The sequence below is a fragment of the Sarcophilus harrisii genome, chromosome 2 (genome assembly GCF_902635505.1).
Source record: "Sarcophilus harrisii chromosome 2, mSarHar1.11, whole genome shotgun sequence".
Taxonomy (NCBI): Eukaryota; Metazoa; Chordata; class Mammalia; order Dasyuromorphia; family Dasyuridae; genus Sarcophilus; species Sarcophilus harrisii.
In genome coordinates this window covers 242,956,128-242,978,904 of record NC_045427.1, presented here as the reverse complement: position 1 = coordinate 242,978,904, position 22,777 = coordinate 242,956,128, and the positions used below count along the sequence as shown (strand labels likewise).

General features: G+C 33.9%; 1 protein-coding gene across 11 annotated transcripts in view; it reads left to right on the top strand.

Moving 5' to 3' along the window:
- Positions 1 to 22,777, top strand: part of DIDO1 (death inducer-obliterator 1) — a 67,004-nt gene that overhangs the window by 13,534 nt on the left and 30,693 nt on the right. For 3 of the 11 annotated variants that reach the window (XM_031951741.1, XM_012539633.3, XM_031951737.1), the window contains 5 exons: positions 14,386 to 14,499; positions 14,937 to 15,789; positions 16,028 to 16,346; positions 17,163 to 17,375; positions 18,413 to 18,626. In XM_031951741.1, the coding sequence (XP_031807601.1) occupies positions 14,418 to 14,499; positions 14,937 to 15,789; positions 16,028 to 16,346; positions 17,163 to 17,375; positions 18,413 to 18,626 (1,681 nt within the window). In that variant the 5' untranslated portion in view covers positions 14,386 to 14,417. The other 8 variants (XM_031951745.1, XM_031951744.1, XM_031951738.1 and 5 more) reach the window with 7 other exon arrangements.

Genomic DNA, 22,777 nt, shown 5'->3' with positions numbered 1-22,777 from the left:
CTAGGAAAGGTGATTTAGTCATTCACATTATGGAAACAGAATCTTGGCATGTTAAACATGGAAGGAACCCTAAAAATCTAGCAAGTTGAACTCTTAATTTTAGACATAAGGTAAGCCCCCAAGAATATAAATAAATGTTAAGAAGTTCAGTTAGAAACTAGCTTCTGATGCATTAATAAACTACTTCATTGTTGCTTTTTTTGAAGTGGTACTTTCCTTATTTGCAGTCAGTAGTTAATTAAGTGCCTACTATAAGTTGTAGGCTGCATGTCATGTACATATTTGCTAAACATTGTTCAAATCAAGTATTCATTGGTGTCAGAACCATTCATTGTCCTGGGAGATGAAATTAGAAGGTAATAGGAAAAAGTGCAAGGCTGCTATATAAGTGCCATAAGGAATGGCTCATATCAGATTTGCTATTACAGGAGTTTATGAAACATCAGTGTTGGCTGGAGTGACCCAAAAGGCATCTGTGGAGAAAATGGGGTTGGATTTGGATAAGTTTGACAGGATGACTCAGAAGGCAGAATTGGGAATGAATGTGACCTACTAAAACTCCATGGAAGAGATTTGGGAACTAGTTACACAGACATCCAAATTCTAATAGAATTGCAGTATATAAATACTCTATTCTTTGTTAGTTATTGCAGCTAGAATATAGTAATTTTTATTATGGGTAAATCACTTCACTCTTTAACCCTATGCAGTTAAAGTTAGCATTTATTATATGTTATTGGGATGAGTAAATGAGCTAAAGCAAAACTAACCCTGTAGAATTAGTTAATTTAATTAATCAACAGATGTCAGTGTGAGCACATGAAAGCACTGAAAGAAAAACACATGAAAGGTGTTTATCCTTTATCACAATAGACCTGTGTTTATTTTATAAAGTTAACAAAGTATTTCTTTATTGCATGTTTCTAGTGGCTTTTGGAAAAATAGCAACAACAAAGTTTTTCAGACTGCCTAAATTTGTTTGTACTGACTTTTTATGATACTCATAAATTAATGTATCCTTTGATAGGCAGAAGTACAGATTAATTATAGTAAGCATGGCATTTTTAAATTCATATATTTATTAAATACCCACAGTGCCTTCCAGTTATTGTAATACTCTCTGGAAGTACCAAGATAAGTCTTGGACTGCAAAAAGTTTAAATTATACTTTTATGATTATATATGTATAGATGAAACTTAGTAAATCATAATTAAGAAGGTGGTCTTGATTGTGAAAGAAATAACTGACTTTCTACGATTTAAATCTTTATCCAGTACTTTGAATAATGTTTCTGTAATACCCGGAGACCTTTCAGTGGACCTTGAAATAACATGTACAGTGTCATTTCCCCAGATAGAATATAAGCTCTTAAAAGGTAGGATTGGAGGGGAAGGGGGGGGGAAAGAAAGAGGATTTCTTTTTTCATCTCCAGCACTGAACAAAGTACTTGGTATTTAGTAGCTACATAATAAATGTTAGTTATTGTTAGCTAAGAAGTGGGAGTTTTACAGATTTGCTGTTTATTAATTATTTTTCTTGGAAATTTTGTAATTAGGAGATGGTCAGAATGAAAGTATATTCCAAGGTCCAAATCTGTTTTAAATGGCAGGCTAAATTAAAAGCAAGGTGTTAACTAATTTGTTTAATTGCAACAATGTAGCTAAAATATCACTAGCTGATAAGCAAGTACTAATTGTCTTGAACTGTGAATGGGGAGAGTAAAATTTCATAGGTTGTAAATTGTGCTGTATTCAGTCATAAGCATAAGTATTGAAGTATTTAATTACCATTGATAAATATATGATATGACTGGGAGTTACATGTAAAGAATTTACATAACTGACTTTTAAGTTCATCTTACACAGTTTTTGTGATAGTAAATTGGGAGTGGAATACTTCACTTTTGGAAGGCAGAGAGCAAAATCAGAAGATAATAGCTGGCAAAAAAATCTGATAGAGGAAAAGTAGACTTTATTCTCTTTCCTCTGTGTCCTGTATGTTAGTTAAAAAAAAACAGTAAAAATGGTGAAAAGGAGACTTGTTAACCGCTTTAAAATTTTTGTGGGGAAAAAATTCTATAGTTTGAGAAACAATTTCTTAATTCAAATAAAATTTGCTTTGAACTAAACCTTAACTTGTTAAGCCGGGGGAAACATTTGAAAAATTCTGATATTGCTATAATCCTTCTCTCTCTATCTGATAGTGCTTCCTTTTTCTCCTCTCCAGTTTTTTTTTTTTTTTTTTTTTTTTTCCCCTGACTCATAGTAGTCAGGAGGAGCAGCATCCATTTCAGGAGTTTACCAAGAAGAATTTCCTCAGTGTTTACTTGAAAAATTATATCAAGGTAAAAAGCTTTAATGCATATAACTATGACAGGAGGCTCATTTGAATATGGCTAGTCTGACCTTTTGTCACCTTGATGGAGGGTTTTCTTATAGACCATTAATTTTCCTTGATTGTGGAAGGGAATCACTATTAAGGGTAGATCACTTATTTGGCTTTGCAATATAACATGGATTCTCTAACACCTTTTAAATTGTTTTTCTGATAGCAAAATTTTAATTTTTAAGCTTTTGCAAGTAGAAATTAGAAAAGTGATTCCAGAATGTGTTGAATAATTAAAGGTAGATAAGCTTGGGTTTAAACAAACTTGCTATAGAGACCATGAATCAACTTAGTCCTGGATTTTCATGTAAAATATCTTTTGATTAGGATTATTTTCGTAGTTAGAACCATTTCAGTATTATTCTACATTCCAAAAAGGTCCTGCCTTGAAAACTTGTTCCTGAAAAATTGTTGGTATGGCTTGGTATTCTGTCAAAAGATAGGTTTTATTTTAAAAGCGTCTACTTGATTAACACATGAAAATGGACTTAATTTCTTGATTTGGGAAGATAATCTCAGTGTATCAGTAAAGAAATAAAGAGGAAAAAATATATATCAGAGGTCTAATATAGAAAGCAGGCTTGTAAATTAGATTTTCATACATGATTCATTCTCTTATCATTCCCAGTAATCCAAAGGTAGTTTAAAAAAAAAATGCTAATATTATGCTGTACTCTCAACTAGTGGAGGCTTTTACAAGGCTGTTACCATAAGATGGCCATCTCTGAAACTCTTCCCTCCCTCTAACACACTTACTGAAAAGAGCAGTACCTGACCTGGCCACTCAGTTCATTATATAAACACTCTGAAAGACTGAAGTTCCTGTCTTGGGAGGGGTGGGGAGGGAAAGGAAGGGGAGGGGAGATGAGGGAAGATGAGGGAAGAGAGAAGGAGGTTGCTCAAATCCTGAATAAGAAGGTTTTTCTTTCATTCAGGTCTAGATCCTTTGTCTGCGGATCATTGAAACCTCCCAAGGTTATCTTAGGGGTTTAGCATTTAGATTTTATAATTAACTTTACACTGTCCACCTCATTTAAATCAATTCTTGGTAATCACCTCCTTGCAGTCAATCTTTTGGAGAATGACAAATGGCAGTTGTTTGCCGTCTTTCTTTTGGACTTTAATGTAAACCCAGATCATTCTGGTTCTCGTTGATTGGCCTAGTATAGGTCCTAGGCCAGGTCTCAATTGGTCCTTGTTTGGGTCCTGATTGATTCAGAATGAATATAAGTAATAGTTGCTTTTGTTTTTGACCAGAAATTCTGAGGGACTAATTCATCTCAATTGGATTTTTCTTGGGGGTGGGGTGGGGGGAGGAACTAGTAAAAGAGTCCATAATTTTGCCTTTAATCCTTGATCTGGCCTTAATCACTAAATGTTGGATGCCTCAATCAGAGACTAGAGTCCTAAGTTAAAAATCTCCCACTGAATCCAGGGCAGTTTCTATCAGTGTCTTGTCACAGAATTTAGATGGCTCTGGAGGAGAAAGTGAGGCTTGATTACTTTGCACAGCCACCCTCACTTAAATCCAACTCACTTGATTGTCCTAGTTTCACTTCTGTAATGTCATGATACTCTTTGAGAAGGACACCACAACAGATCTGTCAGCAGAGTAGAGTTTGGAAAATGGCTTTGAATTTTTACCTGTGGTGTCAAGATCTTACAAGATAGAGTCCATTTTTTGTTTATTTGTAGTTCCTGATTGACCTACTCTTCATCTTTGTTTTAGTCTGCTAATTGGACCCTTCTTAATATCTTAATCATGTATCGGCAAATTGTTTAAACTGTTTTTAAATATAATAAATGCATTATTTCAACTATTATTAATTTTAATGGTTTAGTATTAAATATAAACTTTGACTCATTTGTTCATCAAAGGTTGTATAAATACTTTTGGTACAGTTTCATTTTAAGTTTTTTATAGAATTAAATGCACATTTCCAATTAGGAGCAGACTTTTTTGTTGAGTAATAGAAATATTTTAATTGTCTAAAAACAAGTTTATTAATTTTTGGATGCTAGATAATTTTCAGAAGTCATCTTAAATTGACATAATCATTCTCTTTTAAAAATTAAGTTTTCTTGACACTTTTTATTATTATTGTTATTGTTTTTTGCATCATATTCATTTCTGACTAGACCATTTCCCCACGGTCTTTTTGTTACAAAAGTGACATGGATATGTATGGAAGAAAAAGGAATGGAGAAGAATCATCAGTTCAATAAACCTGGTGAATTACAATGACCACATCTGATAGCATATGCAGCTTTCTACATCTGTGGTCTACTACCTCTCCTATGAAAGAAGAAAGGACAAAGACATTCTTTTATAATTATTATTACATAGTATTCACTTTTGTTTCCAACAGCCCTTTTGTTACAAAAATGATATACATATATGTGTGGGAGAAAAAGGGGTGTGGAGAAGAATCAGTTCCTTAAAACCAGGCAATAACATTGACCACATCTGATAGCATATGCAGCTTTCTACATTTTAATCTACCACTTCTCCTATGAAAGAAGAAAGGAGACATTTGTTTTTAGAAACCATCTTCGTAGTAGTTATTATATACTGTTCGCTTTTGTTTTATTTTCTATTTACATTGTTGTAGTTATTATATATAGTTTCTTTGATTAAGCACACTTCATTTGGTCTCAGTACATAAGTTTTGAATTCCTCACACTAGTCTTTTCTCAGAGAAGAGCAAAACTATGTTCGGGTACCAAAATTTGTTAAGTTTTTCCTTAACTAATAACAGCCCATGTCTTTGCTACTATGAAAGTGCGTGTTTTATATGTTGGTTTTTATATGAGACTTCTGTCATAGCAAGATTTCTGACTGAGAGCACAAATCATTTAAAAAAATTTTTTATCATTTCTCTTGTTTTGATATGGCCAAGTTCCCCCTATATCCTGCCTCTTCCAAAGAACCATCACTTAATAACAAAGAATTTAAAATTTATTTTAAAAAAAAGTATAGGAGAGAGGGGTCTAGAAAACTAATATATTGGAAAAAATGTGATATGCAGTATTTATCCATGGACTCTAGCCACCCTCTTTATCTTTTCAAAAGAAGGGAGTGTTTTTTCATATCTTCTTTGGGAGCATGCATGTTTCTTCATAAATATACAACATTTATCTTTGTGGTGATGATTCTTTCCATTTATGATAAGGTAAATGTAGTCAGTATATACTTTTTTTTTGACTTTTTACTTTCTATAAATTGATGTCTTTCCATGCTTCACTGAAGTTCGTTCATTCTTATAGTCACTTCTTAACACATTTGTACAACATGAATTATTTAGCCATAAATGATCATCTATTTTGATTCAAGTCCTTTTTCATCACAAAAAGTGCTTCTATAAATATTTTGGTGCCACTACATGTGTAATCAGTCTTTTATTTTGACTTTCTTGGGCTGTGTGTATAGCAGGGAAGTATGTGAGTCAAAGGATATGGACATTTTAGTCATTTCATTTGTGTGGTTCCAAATTGTTTTCTAAAATGACACAATAATGTTTCATTGATGATGCTTGATGTCCTTAAATATCCCCTTCAGTCTTTTGTTCTAGCTATTGGTGAATTAGGTTGGAAGGGCACTCAGCAGGTAGGGGGGCTTAGAAGGGAAGGATAAAGCTTTCAATATTATATTATAAATGAGGAATCCTAAGATTTTTGAATATTAAAATATTGGTGTTACTTTTAAGGAGGTTGCTTTTTAATGTGTAGCTTTTCAATGAAAATTTCACAGATATGATGAAATGTATTCATGTGGGGAGGGAAAGAAATGATAGTTTTTAAGTATTAGTCTTAAACTCTTTACTTTTTCAGTCATACCCTCTTTTATAGAGAATCTTGTAGTTCAAAAGATGAGAGAAAATATCCTGGAGGAGCAGTTGAGGAAGGACTTTAGACTTGGAAATTGCTATTAGGCTTAAGAATTTGTGTTGGAGAGTTGCTAGGTGCCAAGGTTCAGTGTTAAGAGCTAAGTTGGGGTAACTTTTTAGGTAGTTTCTGTCTCTGCTGCAACTTAAAACTAGCAGTCCACAGGGTGTCCTTGTTAGACCAAATGGAAAAGAGCATTGTGTTTCAAGAGATCAAAAGTGCGGCTAAAAGCAACACATCTTGATGAAGGGGCCTGCAGAGTAAAGGGAGTGTGGTTACTAGACTGCTGTGAAGAGGGTTGTTTGAAAAAAGTAAACTAAAGTAATGTGTATACTTTTAAACAATTTGCTGGACAAATAATTTATGTAAAATAAAAGAGAAAGGGGTATATTGTGGCTGCTGTAAGGAAATGCGTTAAGGGCCTCTCTCTTTGCCTTTGAATAATGACTAATTTAGCTTCTTTATAAACACAAAAACTATCCCCTGGTGTTTGCCTAAATACTTTTTCCTGTGCTTTCGGTGTAAGACAGGTATTACGAAACTGTTTGTCCCATTTCCTGAAATTCTTGAGGGATTTAAAATGCACCTTTATAATGCTGTAGGTTAATTGGGTGGGTGGTAGTGTTGGGTTGGAGCATAAATCAGAATTAGCCTGGAAGGGCAAGTTAGCCATTCAACCTCAAGTTGAATAGGGATTTGGAATGTGTGGGAGTTTTTATACTGGGGGAGGGAGGAATACTGTTTTCAGATTGGCATCATTGGGGTTTTCATTCTAGTGTTATTTTTTCCTTTAAAAAGTGAAATAGACATTTGTCACAAAAATTTCTATAACTAAAACTATAGTCACTACTGAAAAAGCCTTCAGTTTCAGATAAACATAGTACTATAAACTTTACCATTTACTAGTTGGAAAGAACTCAGGAAATAACTTTGATTCTAGCTCCAGCTTTGCCACTTAGCTACCCACTTACTCTTGGGCAAAACACGCTTCTCTTTTCTAGTTAAAAAAAAGTTGTGTTAGATGGCATAATCTCCTTCAGCTTTAAAATTTAAAATTTTATGAAAATATGCTGGGAATAGAAGTCTTTCCAAACTCACCCCTTGTTATTATTCTTATAGTGGGAAGTTAAGCCCAAATTATCTACTTAATTTTTTCTTATATTTAACACTCCAATTCCTAACGCTATGCTTTTTGCAAAGGTGTATCCCTCATTCTTGTAATGTGGTCTTTGCTCAGTCTCTAGAATTCCTGTTTGCTTTCAGACTCAGAGACTTCGGTGCCAATTCAGAACTACTATTGGTAAATTCTTCTCCAAAATTATCTTGTATCTGATTTGTCTTCCTATTTATATACATTTTGTCTGTCATTGCTTAGAAAGTAAATCGTTTGAAGTTAGGATGTTTAACTTTTGTATTTCTACATCTAGCACAGGGTTTGGCATGTAACAACTTGAAGATGCCTTAATGAATGTGGATGATTGATTGAAATGTTTTACAGCTTAAAAATAGCTATCTAGTCATAATAGTACCTGACTTCTAGTTTAAGAAAGTGAAAATACCCCTTTTGAAAGTGAAAGCAAATTGCCATTTATGTTATTTCTTATTGTAGTTTATGTCCCAAATATGACCCTGGGTGTGATTTGGAATTTCTTTTCCTAGTCATTCATTTACCATAATTTCATTTTTTTTAACTGACATTTTGATCATAGGTGAAGTTGGTAATGTCCTTTAGTATCAAAGAGAATTTGAAGATCTTTTAACAAAAATTACAGACTGGCTTTATGAATCAGAGAAAATTTAGACACCTAACCTGTTCATTTACTTGTGACAGTTTTCAAGTGTCATCCATAGTTGCAATAAATTGGGTCTTATTTAATCACAAAATATCCTTTTTAAGCTTTAATTTTGGAAAACATATAGGCTCAAGTAGCCTATTTCAGTAGAGCAATTGTGATGCTTAGTGAAAGTATCACTTATGGAAAAGTACTAGTTTTGAGACATTTGTTCCCTTCCCTGCTCACTTGAGTATTTTGAAGATGTTATGCAGATATAGAAATTGAGAATTTGAGGTTTAATTTAGCATTTAATTTAAATTAAGAATATAGGGAAACAAGCTAGATTCTTTTAAGGGTGTGTAAATTTCACCGGACTGCCAAAAAACTCCATGATATTAAAAAATTAACTTCTGATTTAAAATATACTGCAGTACACTGTTTCCATTTATCTGTTACTTGTGTCAGTCTATAAATGTATTCTTTTGAGGAGATATACCCTGTTTTTAAGATGTTTTTGTAGTTGCTCTGTCTTTTTCTAATAGGATTTTATAAAAAAAAGGCTATTGTAGGGACCACATCAGTAAATGGAAAGGAAAAAAAACATTGTGTTTGGCTCTCCATCTAAGTAAAATGTTAATAGAATCTATTTTCTGCAGTATTTCAGCTGTCTATAATGAATGACTTTTGGAGAAGTACTTTCTTTGTGAATGAAATTTTTCCTGAAATATGACTGGACCCTCGTTTCTCATATAGCACTCTGATTAGCAGATGTTTAGTGTACCTATCATGTTATATTGTATGATTGTGTCTTTTATGTATCATCTTTTTACTACACTGTAAGTTCCATGAGGGAAAGAATGGATAGTATTATTTAGTAATTTGTTAAATGAATTAATGATTACATATGGGGAAATTTTCTAGTTTTTGTTAAATTTTCTGATGTATTACCTCATTAGCATATAAGTTGTATTGATGAGAAAAATAAGTGACTAATATACAAGCTGAACCATAGTTTGAGTTAATAATTATATTCTTTTTCACCTTGTCCTTGGACTTTTTTTACTCTGTCTCTCCCCCTTTTAGTGTTGCTTGGGGTGCCTTGTTTTGGAAGAAAAATGGATAAGATTGATAAAAGATGGTAAGCCATTAAGAATTCAGTACACAATTTTGCCATCAGATGGGGCAAAATAATTTTTTTCATTTTCATCTTCAATAAGAAGTATTTCAGTCTCTTGTTGCCTTAAAAATATAAAAAATAGTTGTGTTTTGGCACCGTACTAGGCACTGGAGACACACAAAACCATTCTCTTTCATCACAAAGCTTACATTCTGCTTGAGGAGGGGAAAATGAGGTACTACATTTTCTCAGCTAAGTAGGAGTATAACTGGTATGAGATGGGCCTCCTGTTGGGGAATTTCAAGGGCTAATTAGAATATTTGATGACAGGCAGGCTAGTCAGCAAACAATTAAAAGCATTAGTATTGTTTTTACAAATTCAGTAACTTTTGTGAAGTCTGCCAAAATTTGTTTTCAAAATACTAGGGTCACTTGAAATTACTTTTCCCTTTCTAATAACTAACTTGAATACTGAATTGGAGTTTCTGAACAAATTGATTGAGGTAATTACTTCAAGGAAGGAAGGAAGTGAAATTGTCAATAGTAATCAAACCCCTTTAATTTTGGTACAGAATTTTTTGTTACAGGAAGTGGAGGTCCATTTCATAATCTTTGTATAGGCTCCCAATGATCTAATGTGAATTTGATTTTTAAAAAAATTGGGAGAAGACTGATGCTAATAATTATAGTGAAGTCAGCTATTCTTGACAATTGTAGCAACAGTTAGATGAGAGGTACCTCAGAGATGATTTGCAGCTAGAGAAATTTGGAGGAGAGAGAAAACTACAGTGCTTTTGATTTTTAAACTGGATAAAACTTCAGTGTATTTCTGAAAGAAATATTAGCAAAAATTGTGTTCACTTTGTATGTTGATCATTTTATTTTAGGTTGATGGGGAGGGAGGAAATTAGCTGTTATATGATTCCTACTCTGTCAGCTACTACAGTGATCCTCATAGCAATCCTTCAGGGAGAGATACTGCTGTTTTCTTCATTTTACAGTTGAGATAAGTTCTAGGCCTATACTTTACCTACCAATGGATGTAATGCTGGTCATTTTTTCTTAAGTAGTTTTCTCTCTTGCTTTATATCTTAAATTGTAATTTTTTTCCCTCAACTCTCAAAGCTTATTTAATTTGGAATAGTATAGCATATTCGGTATAATCAACAAAGAAATAGCATTATTGGATGGGAGCATTTGGCGTTACCTTATTTATCTTATCATTTTATAAAAGAGGAAACTGGGATCTTACTAGATCATATAGCTAATAAAGTATTAAACTTTTGATGTGACCTATGTCAGACTTGTAATTTGGCCTTCGTGATTTTACAAATTCTTAGAGGGATATTTCTTGCTGATGAGTTCCTCATTTTGAACCATAATGAATATAATTTTGCATAGTTTTCTTGCTATAAGCAAAATAACCTGAAATAATAGTGGCTATCCCTGTGACTTGTGTGAGGGAAAGTTACAGAGAAGTACAAAAGACTGCAAAAGAGTTTCTTTTGTTTCTTCTCTGTTTCTTTAAAAAGAATGATTTGGAATGTTACAGTATAGGTTCCAGGGTCACTAGGGGTGACAGCAGTTAAGGAGAAGGCAGTTGGAGTGAATTTGAGAAATAGGTAAGATGTGTGAGACCTGAGTTCCAGGTAGCATTTGGCATTGGGGAAAACATTTGTGTATTAAAAATAAGTTAAAGGGGAATATGAAGATTCGGGACTGTTTTAGTAAGTTAATTACTAATTTTCACATAGGCTTCTGGATTATTCTTTAGAGTTTTGTGACCAAGTAATTAGGGATATATAAAAGAAAATCTAGAAGATAGGGTAATATTTGTAGTTTAATTGTGTTTAGCTAATCTTTTTTATAATAATGAGTATACTTTTTAATTTTAAATTTAAAATTCATTTTTAAAATTCGAGTCTCTTCAAAACAAAAGAATTAGAATTCTGACAAAAACTGAGATGACAAATTACCATTGATTTCTTTGAAAGTAGTCTTTACATTTTGATGAGCATTAGATTTAAATTTGCAGTATTGATAATGTCACTGTGAGGCAGAAATATTTTTATAGTATTAAAAATTGACTCATTTTAAGCTAATAATTTGGTGCTACAAAACCACTTTTAAAACTGACTTGGCTTGCCAGGATTAAGGGAATGCTTGTTTGTGTTGAGTATCTACTTTACCATTGCTAATAACAACTTTGTTCCTGTCTTGAATTATTCATACTCTTTTTTTAGATAAACAGTTTTTAATTATTTTGGTCTTGGGGGTCAACCTCTTTAGTCTTAAATTATTGAGATCCTCAAAGAGCTTTTGTTTATATGAGTTGGCATCTATTGAGAGAGATTAACTGGGTATGCATATTTATAGTTAAATTTTTAGTTTACAGATCTTTTAACCTCTAGAAAAATCTACTATATGCTTTTGAGAGAATGAGAAGAAAAAAGATAATGGCATAGTATTATGAAAAAAGATTTGGTTTCACAGACCTCCTGATTGAAAGGGTCTTGGGGGAAGTTCTCAGGGTTCCTTAGATCATACTTTGAGGGTGATAACCACTGAAATTAACCTTGTGCCAAAGAAAACTTAATAAGAATATTTGTGATATGCAAGGTAACCAGGACATTAGAATTATCAATTCTTAACCAGAGAATGAGAATATTTGGTAGGAAAGATGGGGAAAGGAGAGGTGATGCCTGTCTTTAGGTATTCAGGATTAGGGTGAGATTTGGCTTTACTTGGCTACAGGGTAAATATTGGAAACAGACTTAGGCTTAATTGCAGTTTTTTCAAAATTGGGATATTCTTTTTAGGTGAAGTAGCGGATTGACTTTTATTCAAGAACTTCAGGGAAAGGCTGAGACCATTTCCCTGATGTGCTTGTAGATAGAATTGTTTCATATAGAGATTAGAACTTGGGTCTCTAGAGTTTCTGGCCTATAGGACTATATTTACCTTCCAATTTATTTGGTCTAGTATTACAAATTAATCTGCTTTTATCATATCATAATCTAGAGGGAATTCATTCCTTATACTTATAAATTTAAAAGATTCTGGCTTTCAAAATATTTAAATTTGGGTCTACTAACCAACCTTATCTTCAATATGTATATTCTAGTCTTGTCACTCTCTTCTCTCCCCACCCTCTTCCTATCTCTAAGGTATTATCCTCTTTCCCATTGCCACTCCCAAAGAATAAAATGACCTTTCTTTCCTTGCCTTGCCTTAATCTATGGCCTCCATGTCTTAAAGTTCATACTTGCTTTGCACTTACTCCAGCCTATTTTTGATCTCTCCTTTAACATGTGTTGTATGCAGAAGCAAAATTAAACCATTTTGCATTTGATTTTTGAATTTATTAATTAGTTTGTAAAAGGGGACCTTTCCCCCCAGTCATTACCAGTACCGTCTGCTCTCACAAGGATACACATTTACTTGATTATATTAGTTTAACTTCATGAATATGGAGTTCAAAAGATTTTAAGTAATTCTGAAGGTGTTATGTACCTGTGCAGTGCCTGTAGTAGAGAGTAGTTTTTGTAAACCTACTTTGATTTCTTTCAAGAGCTTACTTCAAATGAAAGTTTGATAAACCTAGATCCTTTCAGTTGACATCAAGAGAATACCGTTTTGTTTGTTTTTTTGTTGTCATAATGGCTTTTTTGTTTTAGATTTGGGTGTGTGTGTTTCCAAGTCTTTCAAACTGTAAATATTTTGTGAATTTTGCTGTGTAGTTCTTCACTTCTTCACTCACTATTCCATTTTATTTAGAACTGAAGGAAGATATCCAACTATGATGTTGAGTCAGGTAAAGTGTAAAACAGTATCAATTCTAGTTTCCTTATCATTGGAGGTTTTTAGTCTGTTGTTTTTTTATTAAGGAAATAAGTATCTTATTTGGTTTTGGAATATATTCCCAGACTACTTGATAGCTGAGCCTTATACTAATAATTTTTCTTAAGCCACAAATTTAGAAACCCCTTAATTTCTTAAGGAATAATCTTTTTATGCAATGCAACCTTTTATTAAATAGATCTCTTGACAGTTTATAACTTGAACTTGAAGGATAAGCAACATACTTAGCAGAAATGAAAAAGTCTGCAAATAAGTTTCAATTTTCATTTGCAGTTTACAAAAACTGTCCAATTGCTATTTATAGAATTAGAGAAAAATAATAATTGATTATTCAAAAGATTACTTTCTACAAAAATTAGGTGAACCTATTGCAAATAATTGTAAAGGGAGTTAACCTTAAAAAGTGATCATATTGTGATTATTTGTTGACATAGGTAACTTTAGGAGAAAACTAGAGAATTTAATTTGTATGTGTAATAAAGCCCTATAAATTTAGGTGTTGGTGGACATTTTTTAAAAAATTAAGACACAATCTAGTCTAGAAGGGTGATAACACCTATACAAATAGCTATCACAAAATAATATGCAAAGAATTCAGAAAAGAGTGTGAGCAAAGTCTTAACAGTCAAGCATTTATTAAGTACTACTATGTATCAGGCACTCTGCTCACCACTAGGAATACAGGTACCTATAAGTATATACAGAATAAAAAGTAGTGGTGAGATCAGTAAAGGATTCTTGTAAAATGTGTACGTTGAGTTGCATTCCCAATATATGTGAATGCCTTACACTTTTGAGTAGTTGGGCTTGAGAAAGACTTCCACTTGGAAAGAATGACCATTTGAATTAGGTTTTAATTGGGTAGGCATTTAATGCCTTTTCTGAGAAGTTAATATAGTAATCATTTGATATCATCTAAATTCAGTGGATACTGAGTTGTAGGACCTAATAAATTGAAATATCTAGACTATATTTACAGGCGGTGTGTATATTTTTAGATGTGATGCTTATCAATGGAATGGCTGGCAATTATGAAGACCTACTTTGTACAAGAATAAGTGCTGAGGGGGAGAAAAAAGTTGGGGTCTCTTCAATAAAATGAGTTTTAGCGGGGAAGATGGCATACATACATAAAGAAATTTGAATACAAATGCATAAGTAGTACAGTAAGAGACTAGATACTCTTGGTGTCTTTATTCCTTAAACAGGTCCTCCTGGACATGAGCAGAACAGTCAAATGTGAAGTGGTAACTGCTTGTGTTTTCATTATCGAGTACTTATGATGTATATTATTTGTGGTGTTTGGTACAAAGCAAAATAACCCATCATCACAAATAAAAGTTAATTTTGTATATTTTTAGGGTTACACTTATAGAACTCTGGTATTCCTGTGATGGAACATGCTGTAAATCCAGAATCATCAGTGGCATTTAAATCTGAGTCAAGCTTGGACAATATGGAAAATAATTCCCAAGGTATTTACTTTTATTTAAAGTAGAAAATTATTTACATGTAGTCCTCAAAATGTTAGTGAAAAACCTGAAAGCCAACTTCTGAAAGCTAAAGTAATTAATGTTCAGTTTTCCATAGATAAATAACTTGTGTTTCTTTTTTGTTGTTGTTGCCTTTTGTACAAAGTTCATATGTATAATACATTGTTCAAAATGTAATTTGGTGCAAATAAATATATTTTAGTCCTGACTTTGCCATTTACCATATGGCTAGCAGGCAAGTCATACATCATTTGTTTAAGACTCAATTTCCTCATCTGTAAAATAAGAGAATTACATTAGATGACCTGAAGGTTTCTTTTCATCCCTTTATTAGTGTGCATGCCAGATACAAATAATGTTAAAAGGTTAACAAATTCATAATTTTACTTTTTGTTTTGTTTTGTTTTGTTTTGTTTTAGGTTTGGATGATAAAGGTGACCCAAGCAATGATGAGGCTCCAAAAGCAATTAAACCCACAAGTAAGGAGTTTAGGAAAACATGGGGTTTTCGCAGAACTACCATTGCTAAACGTGAGGGTGCAGGTGATGCTGAAATAGAGTCCCTTGAGCAGCAACCACAACAGCAGCAACAAAGCCTCTCCCTTCGTCGAAGTGGGCGACAGCCCAAGCGTACAGAAAGAGTAGAAGAATTTCTTACAACAGTTAGAAGGAGAGGAAGAAAGAATGTTCCTGTTACCTTGGAAGATTCAAGTGAACCAGCCTCCTGTCCAGTTACAGATGTAGAAACTGCATCTGAAGGGAGTGTTGAAAGCACTCCTGAAACTAAAACTGCTCAGAAATCTGATTGCAGAAATGCTAAGAGTCAGCCCACTGCAGTTACAAAAGGAGCAAATGATGATGATGATGATGAAGATGATGACACTTCTGATAGTGACAGTGATGGATTGACATTGAAAGAACTTCAGAATCGTCTTAGAAGAAAACGGGAACAAGAACCTTCTGAATTGACCCTGAAAGGTATACAAAATCGCCTAAGGAAGAAACGTCGGGAAGAGGATCCCACAGAAACTGTTGATGTTGAGGCAGGTAATACAGTGGAAACTGAGGTGCCCAGTAAGCAAGAACCTGAGACAGTAGATCAAGTAGCTGTGCCCCAGGAATCTAAAGAAGATCAGGATATTAAATTGGAGGGGAAAGTTCCTCAGGGAATCAAAGATGAAGAACCTGAAGAGTTAGTGAAACGGAAACCTGAATGTGAGGTCTATGACCCTAATGCATTATATTGCATATGTCGGCAACCTCATAACAACAGGTAAGTATTTGGTGCATAGCAAAATGTATGGGTTTGCCTTTAAGTTGATTCATGTAATACAAGATTAAGAGAAGCAAGCTATATTGATAGATAATTTCCACCAATTATAGAAAGATTTTTTATTGAAAATCAATTGATCTCTTCCAAGTTAGATCATCATAATATTTAAATCCAATAAGTTGATGTTCATATTTGAATGTTTCTTAATAACTGATAATTTTTTTAAAAAAATTTTCAGATTTATGATTTGCTGTGATCGGTGTGAAGAATGGTTTCATGGTGATTGTGTAGGGATTTCTGAAGCTCGTGGGAGGCTTTTGGAAAGGAATGGAGAAGATTATATCTGTCCAAATTGCACCATCTTGCAAGTACAGGATGAGACTGCTTCAGAATCTGATCATCAGGAAGCTAAGTTTAGACATGAAAATGCTGACGGTACAGAACTGACAAGTATAGGAACAATAGAGCAAAAATCCAGTGAAGATCAAGGAATCAAGGGTAGAATTGAAAAAGCTGCCAATCCAAGTGGCAAGAAAAAGCTCAAAATATTTCAACCTGTGAGTATTTTCCCTTAAGATTTTTAAAAAGTGGATTATCAAGAGTTAGGGTATCAATTTCAGGCTTTACTATCAAAACCCTCAATATTGGAATTTATTCCTGAAACTGATTAACTGTTGTTGATAACTTTAGCTTATATTGTTTAAATATGGCTTATTTCTCATTTAATATTTATTTTTTATTAACTCCATAGTCAAATGGCTATGCTACAGTTGCTGTCACTCTAACCAAACTTCTCTTCAAGCAGTTATGACTTGTAATATGCTTTATTACTAAATCTCTTAGAAATAAAGAGGACCATATTTTATCATAATTTCAGAAACAAGCTAGTTATCATAGCCATTAAGGGTTAAAACTACCTAGAATACAAGTTTATGTGTTAACCAAAAAAAAAAAAAAAAAGTCAGGCTCATTATACTTTTTTTTTCCTTTTTTAAAAGAATTTTCACACAAGATTTTTATATTTTGAGGGCCAAAGCATAGTTTACTCTATCAAATGGGAGAAACCTGTTTCTTTTGAGTGATTTTGCTGAAATAACAAGAGATTTTATGATGATAAATGAATTTATTTAGAAATGGCATGTAATTTTGTTTTTGACTTTTTGTGTATTTGCAAAAAATGAGCACCAGAAAATACTTAGGAATATGAATAATTCAGTTTGATGAGAGTTATTAAATGAAGATAAAAGTTTAATGATGATGATGGTACTTATATGTTACTAGTGTCACTTAACTAGAATAATCCAAATCTATAACAAAGTTCTTTAATAATTCTACTTAAGATATTTAAATGTATTATACATTTCAATCTGCAGGTTATTGAGACTCCTGGTGCCTCAAAATGTATTGGTCCTGGTTGTTCCAGTGTGGCTCAACCTGACTCAGTATATTGTAGTAACGATTGTATCCTTAAACATGCTGCAGCTACCATGAAATTTCTGTCTGCTGGCAAAGAACCAAAACCCAAAGTAAAAGAAAAGCCAAAATTGAAACCTGAAAAATGCAATCTTCCAAAATCTGGTGTTCAGGTAAGCTGGCTACTTTGGACAAATAAAAAAAAATGAAGTGTGGTTTTTTATTTTGAGGGAAAAGAAAAGCATACCTATATGATAGTTTTTAATAACTTTTGGCTAATAGATTGACTCCCCTCTCTACTATTGAGTAGTCTCAATAAGAAACAATAACCACATTTTAATAATTCCTTCTTCTGCCTGCCTTGTAGTCAACTGATGGCCTTGGAGAAGAACTAGGCAATGCAAGGAAGGAGGCAAAATTTACTCTGTAATATATTACATAGCTAATTGATCATCCCTCGTGGAATTGAAAATTAATATACACAATATGGTAGGAGATGGCATAAATTGTTGCTAGTTTATACAAGATCCTCTAAATTCCAATTTATTTACTTAATTACAAGAAGTGAGGTTTAACCATTTGACTTTAACACATGAGATTTAGATTAAGGTTCTCAAAAGGTGTGTTGCATAGATAGATAGATAGATATTGATGTGTATATCTATATATCTCCAAATCACATCTTTTCTAAATGGTCACTTAGCCTGTCCATTAACTTCTGGAGACAGCCATTCCAATTTTGGACATATTCATTTTGAGGAAATTTGTCCTTGTATTAAGCTGAAAACTGACTTTCGTTGTGCCTTTTGCTTCTACTAATTCCTTCTAAGACCAAACAGAAATTCTAATCCACTCACATTGGTGACTCCACAGATAACTTGACATTTTTAGTCATTTTCCTTTAGAAAAGTTTTGAGTTCTTCATCTTTGACTTGTTCCAGTATGTTAATGTTAAAATGTGCCATCCACAGTTGAACATGCTACTTCAGATTTGGTTTGATCAGAGTACAAAAGGACTGCCATTTTATCCTCCTGTATTTAATCACATTTTTTTGTTATTAAATCATACTATTAAGTGGTAGTTTTAACCAATTAACTGCTTCCAGAAACATAGTAAAAAATGTTAATTGTGATAGAAAATTGAAATCGAAGTATGTCATGACTTTTAGCAATTTTACAAATAGTGATTGAGATTTTACTGATTATACAGGCAGGTATTAAAATTTCTTCTGTGCAGAAGAGACCAGCTCCTGACAAAAAAGAAAACATTGCAAAGAAAACTCTGGTGACAACACCTAGGAATGAAGGACTTGTTAAGGAAACCACTTCAGAAAGCAGCACACCATCCTGGGCAAGCGATCACAATTACAATGCAGTAAAGCCAGAAAAGACTGCTGCCATTTCATCATCACTGTTATATAAATGTATGTATCACACAGGGATTTGTCTCATCAATCCTTTACGTTCTATTCTAAATAGCCACCCAGTTTTGGCTTGTCCAAGATTTGGAAGTTTAATCGTGTTTTTATTCTGCTCTTAAACACTTTCTTCACCTTCAATAATTCATATACATGTATACATATAAGGAGTTTTCAAGGTCCAGTCCGCTTCTAGTCTTTTGTGACTTGTTTTGAGAAAAAGAAAATGTGAACCTATAACACTCACTCACATACACACTCACACCCACATATTACTCACAAAACATAGTTTTCCACATATGGTTGCTGAATGTTTGTCCTTGATGATTGACTTCTTAAAAGCTATTTTCAGTAGGTGGTAAGTATAGTAATGTCAGCAAATTTTGCCTTAATAGGTTCAACACATCATCCATGTTCATCAATACCAACAATAATTTTCTTGCTGTACTATTAGCTTTCTTCCACAAAAGTCCTCTAACACTTCATCGTGGTGTGGAGGTGACCTTGAGTTCTTGAAGGCTATGCCATTCAATGGTGGAATGCAAGCTCTGGCAGCCCCTACCAAGCTGGAAAGGCTTCGAGAGTGTGGGCCCAGCGACGGACGGACTGTATGTCTGCTGTCCAAGGACCAGCCTAGCTAAATTCGGAGAGGTTCTTCGCCAGATTGGCCATAGGCTGATGAATTTTTCAGCCAGTTACTCGCAGACCATCTACCACGTCCTAGAGGGGTTGGGATCTGTGTCGGGGAAGAAAGCACTCAAACCAACAAAATCACAGATCTTTAAAAGCACATTTAGCTTTTTAATTTATTTTTATTTTTATTTTTTGCACATGTCAGCAGCACATAATCAACAATCCTAATGACTTATACATTTTGGAAACTTACTGCAAATAACCTGAGATGATACTCTGCTTATATTTATTCAAGATTTTCAGGTTTAACTTTTTATTTCTGACCGGGCAGAGGAGAGGGGTTTATTTTTGAATGTCTAATTCATATACTACATCTATTTACATAAACACTCGATTTTACAGAAGATCTGATTATAGTATACATATTAAGGTAAGTGAATAATAGTGTATATTTTCTGGATTATAGAAAATAGTAATGAAGGTTAAGAAAAAACTAGCTTTCTGTTATCAAGTATTTCTGGATCTCTATCCTCTGCTTTTCTAGTCAGCTTTTGGAATGTAAGAATTAAGTTCATGCTTATGACATTCAAATGCATTCTTAAAACTTGCATCTTACATCTGTTTTGTCAACAGATGGTATATACTTGTATCACTCTACAATGGGACAGTTATTGTGGAAATTAAACAGGATAGGCAAAGGGGAATAAAAGCACAATACACAATCACCTTGTTTTTTGATGACAGACTTTGACACTGCATCTGATTCTACTGGAATTTTATATCTGAATCCTTGGAACCTCATCTGTGCTTTATTAATAACTTTATAATACCAGGAGGCCGTCTGCATAGAAAGGAAAATAGCTCTTAGCTCTCTTTCTCCATTATGTTGGTTGTTTCCACCCCCGTTACCCTCATTCTAAAATCCTATAAAAGAATGAAAATACAAATTCCCGGTCACAGATTGGGGCTATAAGAGAGAGAGTAGAGACCACTAGAGTTCAATAGATGCAAAATTATGTGAGATGAGATCCATTTGTGTTTCTCTACCCTCTTTCATGCCTCTTAACCAAAAAAAATTTTTTAGTGAGGTGGGGGTTATATACTTGGCATGATGCACAACTCACCTACATGTGTTGTTTTCAGTTACCATAAATGAACAGGAAAAGGTCAAATAACCAGTAGGATTAATTCTTAAAAGGATTATGTACTGATTATTCAGTTATTAGAATTGAGAGGGAGGGGGAAGTAACTGAGGATAGTTTTGAGAAAAGGTCAATGGAAAAGGGAGAATGGGCAAAAAAAGGGGGTGGGGTGGGAAAGGGAAGGTCGGTTATTATGTTTCTTGTTACTCCAGGCAGCATTGGATTTGAAGCTAGAAGATCTGGATTTGAATCCTTATTCTGCTACTTCCTGTGTGATCTTGGTCAAGTCACCTTCACACCTCTGGGCCTCACTTTTTCCTCGAGTGTAACATGAAAGGGGGTTGGACTAGATAATCTCTTAAATTCCCTTTCAGCCCTACACCCTATGAACCTCCATGACCATACCAGGGAGTAAAATACATAAAATCACTCGTGTCACTGCTACTAAACCCTTCTGGCCACCCTCCCTCATATACTGGTGACCATCCATGACTCTTCTCTCCTTTTACTAAAACTGAAGTCTAGTATGTTGTTTGCGATAACAGAACTATGGATTAGATCATCTTCAGTGTAGAATCTCATACATAAAAGGGAAGAGGGGAGAGAGTATAGAGTAACACCTCTATAATAACCAGCAGGATATCTTCACTATTTACAGATTTTCCATCTGAATAGTTGACTAGCTCTCAATGCATGTATTATATAAGAGTCAGCATTTGAAAGCACTTGTTTGGGGGTTTTGGAAAATGTTCTCAATTCCTTTGCTTTCCTAAACTATTGAACATGGGTGGTTATGGCTACTGCAACTATGTGTTCTGGGGCTGCACATAGATGAGAAATTTATTCTTCTGGTGAAGAGGAGCAATGATTCCATAAATAGAAACTGATAATTCTGCTGTCCTTTTTAAAATTAAATGTCAGAAGCAGGGTGGCAGGTAGATAGAGAACTGGAAGATCTCAGTTCAAGTCTCATCTGAAGGATACTGTGCTCCTGTGGGAACTCAGACTAAACTTACAGAGAAGTTACCCATCTGCCTTGATAGGAATTATCTGAAAGGAAGTTAAATATATTCTAATGAAATTACTAATGTAGTTAAAAAAAAAAAAATGACAATATTAAACAGTTAACCTGAAGGGTATTAACTTTTGTTTAGGGTTTTGGTGATAACTAATTTTCAAATTGCAGATGTGGGTCTTTTTTTTCCTCATTTGTGTGAAGTTGGTTTATATTTGTGTATCCCTTTTTGTTCGTTTCTCCACTTATTCTCCATTGTTTTGTAAGGTATAGGGTTGAAGAGAGTTTTCTTAAATTCTTGATTGCCTACATCCCCTCTATAAGTAATTTAGAACTTTAAAACTTACAAAGGCACATTTCTTTCCTACTTTTTTTTTTCTTTTTCCCAGTTTCATTGGGCTTATTCATATCACTGGCATGGTGAACACACACTGCTTAACACAAAAATGAACTTTAGACAACCTTCCAAAATTCTGCTTTGGATCTATGAGCTATCCTCAAAATATAGGAGCCAGATGAATTTCTTTGCTTTTAAGAAGGAAAAATGGGGGTAGGTGGGAAAGCTGCATGTTTGACAGAGGACATTGGACCCCACATTTACCCAAGATCTACAGAAATGCATCAAAGAATCATCTGGAAAGGTTCAAAGAGTGAGTTGCTCACATCTGACCAGAACACATCTGGGCCCTGTACGTGGGGGTGGGGGGAGTGCTAGAGGCCAGCCCCGCTCTCCCTCTTGCCCAGTCTCTACCTCTGTGGTTACAGGGAGTGGAGCACAAGTTGGAGCAGGTACAGTGTTAGCAGAGGGCTCTCAGGAGTCCTAATAGGTTGGCTGCTGCTGCTGCCTACTACCCCAAGGACTTCTTTTCAAGTTGCTGTGCTAGTAAAAGTGAATCTGCATGAGCTGGAAGAGTGAAGTGCGCTTCTGTAGTTGGGGTAAGATTTCGCTAAAAAGAGTAGGTGCCAAGGTTGACTTGGCACACGGGATTTGTCCAGCCCTGATCTACGGTAACATTTTACATTGTTTTGAAAACTTTTTAAAGTTTACATACCATATTCAGATTCTTTTTAACTTAAGATAATTTTTTTTTTTAATGTAAGCTGCTTTAAAAAAAAAAAAAAAAAAAAAAAAAGGTACCAGCTATAAAGTGATAAGGAAAAAATAGATTTTTCAGTACCTCTTATTTCTGGTTGTCCCCCATTAACCAAGGTGTGTTGAATCCCTCTCTTGCATTTTAGAGGACATTAAATTACCTTTCTGTATAAGTAGAACATTCATTCCACTGTTGAAATCTTATTAAGTGGACAACCTCCATACAAAAAAAATAACTTTGAGGGTAAGTCCCTCAAAACAGGTTTCACTGATA